The sequence below is a fragment of the Magnolia sinica genome, chromosome 16 (genome assembly GCF_029962835.1).
Source record: "Magnolia sinica isolate HGM2019 chromosome 16, MsV1, whole genome shotgun sequence".
In the NCBI taxonomy this organism is placed as follows: domain Eukaryota; kingdom Viridiplantae; phylum Streptophyta; class Magnoliopsida; order Magnoliales; family Magnoliaceae; genus Magnolia; species Magnolia sinica.
In genome coordinates, this window is record NC_080588.1 from 3770928 (window position 1) to 3783146 (window position 12219).

The following is a 12219-nucleotide window of genomic DNA, read 5'->3' on the forward strand; positions in this document are numbered from 1 at the left end:
TGTGGTCTACTTGATACATAGATCTGTCTTATTTTTAGTCTCAAGCCTTAATATGAGCTCACAAAATGAGTGGACGGTTTGGATATAACATATACCTCATGATCAGACGCCCAGAACTTGTTGACGTCAATACAGCAGCTGTATATAGCTGGTGTGAGGTACACGAGCCAATCCGCTTTCGGCCGGATTTCTGACAACCATTACGGTGGGACCCACTTACATCTCAGTGGATGAACGGTCTTCCGAAGGAAATCCGCGTATAGAATCCAAGAACCATTGCGCCACTGCCCACGCCAAAAGTGCATATAATCCGCACATCTCGAGAAATCAACGGTCCAAAATAGTTCCCTGTCTTAAAGTAACTAGAACGGCACGATTATAATCCAACGGCGGTAGTAAATGGCTTAGCCCTGTAAATGCTGCCGCTCGCTCGGTATTCTCCTGCATCTCTCCCAACAGGCGCCGCAAGGTATTCCTCCGGGGATGAGATTTTTCTAGGGTTAGGGTTTTAGGACGTCTCTACGCGTTCTAGGGTTTTAGGAGATTCATACTAGGGTTAGGGTTTTGGTCTTTCGTTCATATGTTTTTAGGGTTTCGATCGTCTCCCTTTCTAGGGTTTTTTTTCTCTCCCTCTTGTTCTTCTTAGATCCTTTGCAGAGATCCATGGCTTCTCTGAAGTCGATTTCTGCATCCATTCAATCCGTTCCTTCGACGAAGGAGAAGCTTCAAAAGGCCTTTGAAGCCCTCCGATCGCATTCCGAATGCCTCGCTTCCTTCAATCTCCAATGGCAGGATCTTGAGGATCACTTCGCTTCGATCGAGAAATCGATCGAGCAGCGCTTCAAGGACCTTGAGTCCAAAGAGCAGCAGGCGGCCCCTGCTGCGGCGGCCGCTTTCTCCTCCGCCGTCGAGCTTGAATCGTCGGATGTTGTCCCACGGCCCAAGCTGAAGTCTCTCTGCGCCAATATGGATGGCCAGGGCTTGCGGTTGTTTGTCATTGCACATCGTAAAGATCTGCAGGACATGCGGGAGGAGCTCAGCGCGGCCCTCCGGACTGCGTCAGATCCCGCAAAAATGGTGTTGGAGTCGATGGAGGGTTTCTACCCTGTGAAATCGAAGGGCGATAAGGACGTCCAGCTGGCTGCAGTCCGACGTACCTGCATTCTTCTTCTTGACCGGCTGATGTCGATCTCACCGGAGATCTCGAATGATGTAAAGGATAGGGCCAAGAAATTGGCTGAGGAATGGGAGGGGAAGGTTAGTAAAAATGGTGAAAACCCTTTAGAGGGCGTGGCATTTTTGCATCTTCTGTCGGCATATGGCCTGGTTTCTTCTTTTGATGTCGATGAATTGTTGGATATTGTTGTTTTCATTGCTCGGCGGAAGCAGACTATTGATTTGTGCCGATCACTTGGGCTCACGGAGAAGATTCCCGGTAAGATTTTTTTCCTCAGATTTTTTCCCCTAAAATTATGGGTTGGTTATATGGGTTCTATTGCAAATGTTAATATGTAGTAAAGAAGCTTTTGATTCTTCTGTTCATTATGTATTTGGATTTTAATTATGCTTCATTGACTTATTTCCTCTCAGTTATGTGACGGGGGAGGTTTTTGGGTAAAAACTTCCTTCACCTAATGGAGCAGACATCCAATGTTTGTATATTCCTTTGTAAACGTCACAAAAAAATGCCTGTTGATGTTGAGGGTCCTTCCTTTGTGGGGGCTCCTCCGTCAAGGTGCTGGTCTCATATTCCATTGCCTTGAGGAGCAGCTTTGCTGCCATGAACTCCTTGGACAGGCCATGAGACATACATGTCTTAGCCATTTGTTGAATTGCACTATTATGGTTCCTTATTTTTAACATCTTTGTGTTGGTCTGATTGGATTAATTTACTCTTTCCAGCTTGTTTTAAATTGCCTTCCAATTTTTCATGTTGGACTTGAAGCTTCCTTTTTTTTGGTTCCAAGGCCCTGTTTCGATTTAGGAAAATGAATCATGAAATTGATAAATCTATTAACTAGGCAAATTCATGGATTTGCATTGGATTTCTTTATTTGGCTGTTTCTAGTTTTTTGTTTTAAATTGCCTTCCAGTTTCTCATGTTGGACTTGAAGCTTCCATTTGTTTTGTTCCAAGGCCCTGTTTCGATTTAGGAAAATGAATCATGAAATTGATAAATCTATTAGCTAGGCAAATTCATGGATTTGCATTGGATTTCTTTACTTGGCAAATCTCAAAGTTCACTGTTATGTAATGAAGATATACACATCTTTGGTTTTGAGAGCATCTATGGAGATCTTAGGCCATTATTGCAAAGAAATAACTTTTATCGTAACAAGTCTTTCATTTCGTTGATGTTCAAAGTCCTCGGTTTTTTTTGTTGGTTTTTTTTTTTTTTTTTTTGGTTTTTATTGGGGGTGGGATTTGGATTTACCCCAAATCCATGATTTTATGCTGGAGTGGATTTAAGAAATCCATGCATTTAAAAATTCCTTGCCTCAAATCCCTAACCTCAGACAGCCCGTAAATTCATCCTTCACATTATACTTTTATTTTCCTTTAAACTTCTTTCCTCAATTTTGTGACGGGGGGAGGTTTTTGGGTAAAAACTTCCTTCACATAATGGAGCAGACATCCAATGTTTGTATATTCCTTTGTAAACGTCACATAGAAATGCCCATTGATGTTGAAGTGCTTCCTTGTGGAGTTCTTCCGTCAATGTGCAGGTCTCATATTCCATTGCCTTGAGGAGCGGCGTTGCTGCCATGACCTCCTTGGACAGGCCATGAGACATACATTTCCTAGCCAACTGTTATCATACCTTATTCTCATGCTGGACTTGAAGCTTCCATTTTTTTGTTCCAAGGTCCTGTTTGGGATTAGGAAAATGAACCACGAATTTGAAAAATCTATGAGCTAGGCAAATTCATGGATTTGCATTGGATTTCTTTACTTGGCAAATCTCAAAGTTCACTGTTTTGCAATGAAGATATACACATCTTTGGATTTGAGAGCATCTCTGTGGAGATCTCAGGCCATTATTGCAAAGAAATAACTTTTATTGCAAGAAGTCTTTCATTTCGTTGATGTTGAAAGTCCTTTGTTTTTTTTTTTTTTTTTTTTTTTTTAAAGATTTGGATTTACCCCAAATCCATGATTTAATGCTGGTGTGGATTTAGGAAATACATGCATTTAACAATTCCTTTCCTCAAATCCCTAACCTCAGACAACCCCTAAATTCATCTTTCACATTATATTTTCATTTTCCTTTTAAACCTCTTTCCTAAATTTTGTGACGGGGGAGGTTTTTGGGTAAAAACTTCCTTTACATAATGGAGCAGACATCCAATGTTTGTATATTCCTCTGTAAACGTCACATAAAAATGCCCATTGATGTTGAGGGTGCTTCCTTGTGGAGCTCTTCCGTCACTGTGCAGGTCTCATATTCCATTGCCTCGAGGAGCGGTGTTGCTGCCATGACCTCCTTGGACAGGCCATGAGACATACATTTCCTAGCCATCTGTTATTGTTCCTTCTTCTGACATCTCGGTGTTCACTTAATTTTATTATTTTCGGTTAAAGCTTTATCTAACTGTTTCAGTTTAAATAATTAGTTGAATAGTGTACAGTTAAGGTGTGTTTTTCTTGAGTCTCACTTCCTCTGCGTTCCACTGCAAGTGTCATTCATGTTCAGCTTGCATAACCTTTTTTTGATGGGTTCCATGATTGATGGTGTTTCTTGCAAACTTAAATCACTATTTGTTTTAGTATTTTATTGAAAATGGTGTCTTAGTGGAGAATATTTTAAGAGTATATATTATACATCTAAAATGTAAATATATATTAATATATTTGTATAAGAATGCAATATTTAAAATCTGATGAGTTTTTCAAAATCTTGTGATGTTATCACGAGATTTTTTTTTTAAAAAAAAAATCATATTTTTGCACTGACTGAAACCATAAAAATCCTCTGTGGCATTTGTTCTTTCTCAACATTTAATTATGCTTTGAGGTCATATAAAATATATTTTTAGTCATGTGATATTAAATCCTGGCTAGAGCTTGACCTTTCAAAGCTTTGAGCTGTCGGCCAGTGATGATATCCATTTACCAAAATACCATCTTTCGGGACTGAATGGCATTGAAGCCTTGCTGTTATTCTGCAATTCTGAGGCCTATGAATTGATTGATTGTAATGCTTTTCTTTAGTATTTTGTTTTCCCAATAAAAGACTTGGTTGGTCAGTTTGAACCCTCTTTAGAGCTTGGTTCTGTTGGCCAGTGATGATATCCAATTACCAAAACATCATCTTTCGGGACTGAATGGCTTTTGAAGCCTTGCTGTTCTTTTGCAATTCTGAGGCCTTTGAATTTATTGATTGTAAAGCTTGTAATATAGTATCTGTTTCATTAATTTCAAATATGTTTGATTAGTTGGTTTGAAACATCCAGCCCTTTGTGGATGTTAGTGTGTTAGTAAAACACTGTTTTGTTGTTTTTTCCCCTCATGGTCATCTGATGACACTGGGAAGCTTTTTGCTTGTGACAGATCTTATTAGGAAACTAATAAGCAATGGGAAGCAGCTTGATGCTGTTAACTATGCATATGCCTTCGATGTTGTGGGGGAGTTCCCTCCTGTGCCTCTTCTGAAGGCCTACTTGAAGGAATCAAAGAAGGTAGCCCAAGAGGTCTGGAAAAAGGGAAATGGCTCCCTTCAGGCAGAGGTATTGCATTTTTCTTTCTAGGCACATGCCATGTTTTTAAACTTAAGTGTATGTACTGAGATTGCACAACACCCTGGATGCATCTTCAACAGAATGAGGCCATTGCTAAAGAACTTGCTGCATTGAGAGCAATAATCAAATGCATTGAAGAGCACAATCTCCAGTCTGAGTATTTGCCAGAAGGCCTTGAAAAGCGTATTGCTCAGTTGGAAAAGCACAAGGCAGAAAGGAAGCGACCGGCACCGACGATGCCAAAGACCCAGCAACAGCAGGCTGCAAACAAGCGTCCCCGACCAGCTTTGGTGGGCGCGGCTGGCCCCACCACTCTAACTGCACCCCTGGTTGCACAAATTAACCAACAACCACAGCATTTGTCTAGCCTGTTGGCTGACCGGGTCTCTCCGTACCTGCCTTCAGCCGGGCTTTATGGCTTGGCAGGGCCTGGTGCAGGAGCTTCTGCACTCTATGACCGTCAGGGTCCCAGCTATCTAGGATCACATCTGGGTTATGTTGGGGGCAGGAGCCCACCCATGTCTCATATCTACTCCACAGAGCTATCATCTAGCTTGTATGATAAGCCTGTTGGTTACAGTGGTTACACTGCGTCTGGTGGCATGCAGCATGGAAGTCTGCAGCAGCCTTATCACCAATCATACTATCCTTAGATGAGTATGGGTTTCAATTTTATTTTGTTCTTTAATTATTAGGAAGGAACTTGTTTGTTAATCTGGTATGGCTTGGTCTGCCCTAGGGCACGGCCAAACCTTATATTTGACTACTTACCACACATGGTGATGCATGGTGCAACATGGTCAATCAAGTTCATGGTCATGGCTTTGTCATGACAGTAGTTCATTGGCCAACAACAGCTTTGGTTTATTTATATATGTTTTCTGTCCAACTAGGTAATGGAGGCCTTTACAGATTTTAATTCAGTAGATATTTATTGCAATACTACTTGAGGCATTCCTGTCATGCATTTTTTTAAATTCGTTATTGTGTCTGGACTTCAAACTAAAACTCTTATAGGAGTCCTTGCCCATAAAAGTTTTATCTGCTTCCTCCATAAACCACAATTGCTTTCGTCTCTGTATGAAGTGTGTATTGTTCATTTGGATTTTCATTGTTATCTTTACTGTCTGTGTTCCTTTTCCAATAGCTCTATGTAGGTGTCACTCTGCAGCCAGCTGCTGTTTTGCTTTCGTCTCTGTAGGGAAGTGTGTGTTGTTCATTTGGTTTTTCATTGTTATCTTTACTGTCTGTGTTTGTTTTCCAATAGCTCTCTGTAGGTGTCACTCTGCAGCCAGCTGCTGCTTCATGTACTCTACATTTCTGTTGTGCTATCTGAAATGTTGTTGTTGTTTTTTGATCTGTCGTTGGCATTTGGTCGTGCATCATTTCTTAAGATGGGGTGAAAGCTTTCCAGCTTTTAGTTTCGTCTCTGAGTTTACATTAGACCTAAACTTGTTGTTTGACACATCTGTTTCTGCTAGATTGGGAAGTTGGGGCCTTGTGCCCCCATGCCAAACTGTTGGCTTTTTTTTTTGTTTTGGGGACTAATGGCCAAGATGGTTTCATGGTGTTTTTAATTATGTCCTGCATTCTGGTCTGTGTTTTCCAATCTTCTCTTGGAGCCTGGAGGAAGAGAATCTGTGTCTTTCATGTGTGCCTGAAAAATTCAAGTCTTCGGTCCTCTTGGTCGTTAAGGTTCATCTTGTCATTTGTTCAACATCTTGAGTTACCCTTAATAGGATGAATTAGCAAAAATTCTAATTCCTCTATACGATGCCATTCACCCTCTGTGAGGATGATGGTTTGGCTTTTTTGCGATGGTGATGTGGCTTTAAGCTTGGAGAGCTGTGGAATAGCTGCCAAAGTTCGTTTTTCAAGTATTGCTGCTGCATTAAAACTGTTTCCACATGGTTGTTATGTGCTAATTATTTTCCCGTTTCTGGATTACATTATTCTTCTGAGGTGATACTGAGCTCAGTACATGAGCTGGGCTAGAGCCTAGGTCTTCCCTTGTATCTGCTTGTGCACTAACTAACTTTGCTAATGATCTGGATCTGAAGCAATGGTTTTGAGCCGGCTGCATGTGTAAGATGAGATGGCAAATTGATCTCGTGGATTTTGCCTTCCCACCTTTAGGGTTGTCAGTAACCGGCATTTTCTTGTACTGCAGATGCAAAGATGTCGATTGAGTCATGTTATGTGTCTATTATGGAAGAAAGCCAATTTATTAAACTCAATGGTGCAGAATTCGGTGAAATTATGCTGCCATACCAGTAATTTGTGGTGGAAAGTAGATTTTCCATTTGCGTGTGGGTAATTTGAATTCCTGCTATTGGACATCCATGCTACGTGTTCACCCCTTTGGGCGAACTCAGTTAGTTGCACTTGTGCATTTTGTTGGAGATGTGTCTCTGGATCGGAATAAATGGCTATCTGAAGCGATTCAATGGCAGTTGTTTGCCGGGATTTTTCTGATATTGGATAGTTAAGTCCTTTCAGCGAACAAACCATTGTAAATGGTCCTTATTCCACCCCTAAATCAGGGCAACGTATAGTCTTTATTTCCTTCCCACCCACCCCTCTTTCCGTCCTGTCCATCCAAGATGGCCAAATGCGGTAGAATTTTAGATGGTTTGGTGCATGCTTCTGCATACAAATTGGGCCTTGGACATCATGTTAGTGCATGTGAGGGGTTTCTGCATCCGTTCTGCTGCATCAGTGGAGTGAGTGTAGCAAGCCTGGAGGCATGTTGAAGATGAAGACGAAGACTGGTAAAGAGTGCAACGGATGGCGTTTGGAAGATCCACTGGGAGGGGTTAGCTGGCTTGGACAGCTATAGTTGACTGGTTGGTGCTTGATATACTTTCTAGAAGGCATTCAGTGGGTTTTATGTTCACAACTTGTGTAATTGAATGGATTGTATTTTGTTGCATTTATTCAATGGAATCTTTGGAAATGTTATTGTCACTTGTAGTCGTGAATATTATTCACCTTTTTTTTTTTACTTTTAAAATATGTAAGTACAGGATTTGCAGGGTGTTAATGCCATGACATTTTATGCCCGAATTGGATTTGCAGGGTGTTGATGCCATGGCATTTTATGCCCGACTATGAAGGTTGCCGTCGGTAGGGCTCCTTCGAATCCAGATATTCCACCTGGGCTTATGTTCGGTGGTGGTGATGGGTCGGCTGGGTGTTTGCCAAATGGTCTAAGAATCCAGCGCTCAACTGGCAGTGTTCGTTGCCCCAGGAAACCCATCGCTTGTAATACGTACAGTGTGTTTGTGGCTGTGCCCAGCCCATGGGTTGGGTTAAAATCAAGCCTTTTTAATGACTATATATATATATATATATATATATATATATATATGAGAAATGCTCACACACAACTAGTTGGACCGTAACTAGTTTGATTAATTAATGCTAATTAATGTTGAGACAGGGATAGGACTTTGTTTCACGTTACCTTTCAAATGGGTCTTTCAAAATGGTTATTGGCTTGGGTGGGCCTTATTGTGTTGTTAATGTAAAATCCACTCGACGATCACGTGTGTCACTGGATGTTAGACTTATGGACTGAAAATCAACTCCATTGGTGGTTCAGGTGGACTGCACAATTAGAAACGGTGTGCTGAAAAATCTCACCCTCCAAAATGATTCATTTGACGAGGCCCACTTCAATCACGTGTGGATCTTATTTTTCGGTCCCACACCTAGAATTTTCTGTTGCATCTAATGGTTGGAGTGGATTTCACATATTCATGATTGGGTCCTGTAAAAATCAAAGGTGGACATCTCTACGTCAAATGTTCTATTAGTTTGGCTCACTTGAATTACAAGTCTGCCTTATATTTCGGCTCCAGACATGCAATAAGATTGCACATCTGATGGTCGGAGTGGATCTTATATATATGACTAGGTGGGCATTATCAAAAATCAGGGGCGGCTTTTTCTGCCGTTGTTAAACTTCTTCGGATTCGGAGAGAAAAGGTGCGTGTTCCGAAAAAAGTCAGAGTGGATTAGGTGCAACCTGTCCTCATGTATTACTATGCATCCCTAACCCTGGTGCCTACCTTAATATACGTATTGTATATCCATGCCCAACATCCATATTTTCAGCTTATGATAGGACTTGATTCGGAAAATGAAGTAGATAAAATTCTGAGGTGGACCACACCACAGAAACCGTGGTGGTTAGCCATTAAAAACTTTTTGTGGGCCAACAGTTTTGAATCAAGCTGAAATTTGTTTTTTATTTTTAATTTACTTCTCCAAGGTCGTTGTAAACTTATCAATGAGTTGGTTGGCAAGTAAAAAATTACAGTGGGCCCTAGGAAAATTTTAATGGTAAGAGTTCAATATTCACTATTTCCTTTGGTGCGGACCAAACCAATGGACAGCGTGGATATACAATACTTATATCAATGTGGGTGGCTTGATCACGGACGAACTGTATTGCATGAGGAAGGGGCTGCACTTAATCCACTCTAAAAAAATAAAAAAAATAAAAAAAATAAAAAATAAATAAAAAATTCTAATAGGCCCTTAGAGTGCACTTGGTTGCACCAATTATTGCAAAAAATTTCACTAATCGCTCAAATTCAACACAGAATTTCATAATATTTCTTGATATTTGGTGCAACCAAACGCATCCTAATATATATATATATATATCCCCAACTTTGACCTGCTTCGCATTTGGGTTTGCCAAACTTGGCTCATTAGTGGTTTGGGCCAGTTGAGTTGTGGATGATTTGAACAATTATTTCACACCTGCCTGCGTAACTTACAACATTGAAACCATTTTGTGAAAGGTGTTTCTGCTCTTCAGAAGTTTTAAGGGACATAGGTGGATGTCAAATGGCCCACTTGTATGGTTGCTTTAGGCCTGGATTTCAAAATTTTTGGGATTTTCCTTTTGCTACCCCTCAGCCGGGCCCATTTACAGCTTTGTGGGTCTGTTTCTCTCTCTCTCGCTCTCATTATTCTCTTGCCCTGGCATCCTGCTAGTACTATTCATCGATCTTCGTTGGGAATAGTTGGGATTACTTCCAAATTTGATAAACAAATTCAGAAACATTTATACGGTTATGTTTAGGCATATGAGTGCATTTTAATTTGGTTGTCCCTTATGTCCAGGCTCTATGTGCATTTATTTATTTATTTATTATTATTTTTTTAATGTTTTGTTTTTCCCCTTCTAGCATTTTTATTTGTGCCCCTCTAGTTTTTAGATCCTATTTAAGTGCATGTATTACATTGGGTCATTTTGGAGATCCAAATTGTTCTTATTGTGAAATAATAAGCTAATAGTCTGAGAATGGCTATAAAAAAGGAAGAGAATTGCTGTAGTACTAGTTGCATCCGTTCACTTGTAAAGTAAAATTGATTAATCTGAGCTGTCTATTCACTCCATGGGCTACTGTGCTAAAATCCAATTTTTTTATTATTTATTTATTTATTAAACACACTGGCATTCACCAGATTAATCAATGCGGTAGATTCACAAGAGTTTCAATACAAAGGCCATGGTGCCCCACCAGTTATGTTGGGTGGCTCAAGAATAAAGTCAGCCAAGTTATTTGGTGGGCATCTCGTGTATTTGGATAAGGTGAATGGTTAAAAAGATTTTGTAATCTGCAATCAATTTACATGTCTCTTACTGAAGAGGTTTGCTTGAATACATCTAAGTATACATTGCAACTTTTAGTCGTTGGATTTCTTTTATTTATTTTCAATTACCAAGGCCCTGTTTGGTTGCACACTCAAATGGCCATTTGAGGCCTAAGTGTAGTCTTGATACGAGTGGCAATTAATCATGAAAATTAAGCACCAGTACCGGATTGTATACATATTGGTTGTTTAGAAAGAATGCAAATTTCAAGATTTCATGAATTTTCTTTTTTCTATGTATCAAGATTTCCATTCCTTATGGTGTATTTGGTTGCTATCAAGAAAAATTTCATAATCAAACAGTCTAATTTATTGCAAAATATCATGATATTTAGTGCATTCAAAATGCATTGGATTGATTAAAATTCAAATTATAAAAAGATTCTTAAAATATTATTTTTCACGCATATAAATGATCCCTGTAAGTAAAGGGAGGAGTTGGTAGTGGTCAGGAGGGGCGATATGGGGACCAATGTGCGGTCTATTTGCCTAAAGATTGAAGAAAAGCCTTTTCCTTCCGAATGAGCCATTCACCATGGAGCTTGGGAAACTTCAGAAAGGGTTGGCAAGCTGATTAACAACGCAAATGGAGTCACGTGGCATATATATGATACACTAGATATATGAAGGACGCCATGTGGCGCACGTTTTAGGCGTTCAGTGAAGGTAAAATCATGATCGGCATCATGTGGACAAGTGGTTATTTTCACACCTCTTATGAGGAATGCTATAAATAGCAGAGGCAGAAATGAAGTGAGGAATCAAATTCAATCCAACTTAAACAACCCCACCAATGCAACGCTGCATATTTTAGCATAGTTTGTAGGAGTAGTCTAGTCTAGTATGTCCTTGTGATCACGCCGATCTTATCATTTTATTTTGTAGCCATCAAATTAAGGTATTATTTTATGTTCAATACCATTCGTAATTGTGTCCATTGATCTTATAAAATATATGTCAACTCGCCATTCTTGAGAGGCCAAATCGGGAAGTGAATTCTAGCCTTATCTGAATTTAACTTTAATTATGTACCTCAAAATGTCGTAAAAGGGCAAGCCATAGCCGACTTTTTGGCCGATCACCCAGCTAAAAACATTAGTTAGACTTCACAGGAAATAGTTGATATATGTCATGTTAGTATCCCATCCTGGAAACTGATGTTTGACAATTCAAAAACAAACTGGACAACAAGAGCATGAATTATCATTATCAAAAGAGGCTTTAGAAAGTATGTCCTTAAATGAAGGATTTACATATACTCATTATCAAAGTCCTTTAGCATTTGATGAAGGATATGAAGTAGCCTTTAATTTGGAAATCCAGTGCATGAACAGTAAGGCTGAATACGAGGCTTTAATTCTTGGTTGGACATATTGTGTGAACTCAAAGTCTGAAAAGTCAAAGTATATGGTTATTCCCAATTAGTCGTCAATCAAATCAATGGAGTTTATAAATGCATAAATGACATTTTCATTTCACATTGTGTTACGACCAACAAATTGATTGAGTTGCTTTAATGAGGTCACAATAAACTTCATACCAACAGAAGAAAACACCAATACCAATGCAATAACACAGCTAGCTTCTAAGTTAAGATTATTGGAAGGGATTTTGACAAGAATTGCAACTGTCCAAAAACGATCACTGCCATCAATAAAGGATTGGAAGTCTTGTGTAAAACTGTTTAATGCAAACGCTAGCCCACCTAATTGGTGAACACCTAAATTTTGGTATCCTAATATTTCATATATTAGGGTTGATCGGAAGATTAAATGGATGACTGTCAATTATGTCATGATAAATGATG

General features: G+C 39.6%; 1 protein-coding gene and 2 non-coding genes across 3 annotated transcripts; all 3 read left to right on the top strand.

Annotated features, from left to right (window-relative positions):
- Nucleotides 1–388: 388 nt before the first annotated feature.
- Nucleotides 389–5665, top strand: LOC131229224 (FRIGIDA-like protein 3). The gene is made up of 3 exons (XM_058225119.1): nt 389–1435; nt 4552–4727; nt 4820–5665. Exons 1-3 carry the CDS (start codon nt 664–666, stop codon nt 5390–5392), a joined length of 1521 nt encoding a protein of 506 aa, XP_058081102.1. The 5' UTR covers nt 389–663; the 3' UTR covers nt 5393–5665.
- On the top strand, nt 4091–4180 carry LOC131229988 (small nucleolar RNA SNORD96 family). Its single transcript, XR_009163720.1, has one exon. It is a non-coding gene; the product is annotated as a small nucleolar RNA SNORD96 family (small nucleolar RNA).
- On the top strand, nt 4278–4368 carry LOC131230000 (small nucleolar RNA SNORD96 family). Its single transcript, XR_009163731.1, has one exon. It is a non-coding gene; the product is annotated as a small nucleolar RNA SNORD96 family (small nucleolar RNA).
- Nucleotides 5666–12219: the final 6554 nt, after the last annotated feature.

Coding starts and splice junctions, on each gene's coding strand:
- LOC131229224 (XM_058225119.1), top strand. CDS start 664: ATGGCTTCTCTGAAGTCGATTTCTGCATCCATTCAATCCGTTCCTTCG. Junction 1,436..4,551: donor GCTCACGGAGAAGATTCCCG/GTAAGATTTTTT, acceptor TGCTTGTGACAG/ATCTTATTAGGAAACTAATA. Junction 4,728..4,819: donor ATGGCTCCCTTCAGGCAGAG/GTATTGCATTTT, acceptor CATCTTCAACAG/AATGAGGCCATTGCTAAAGA.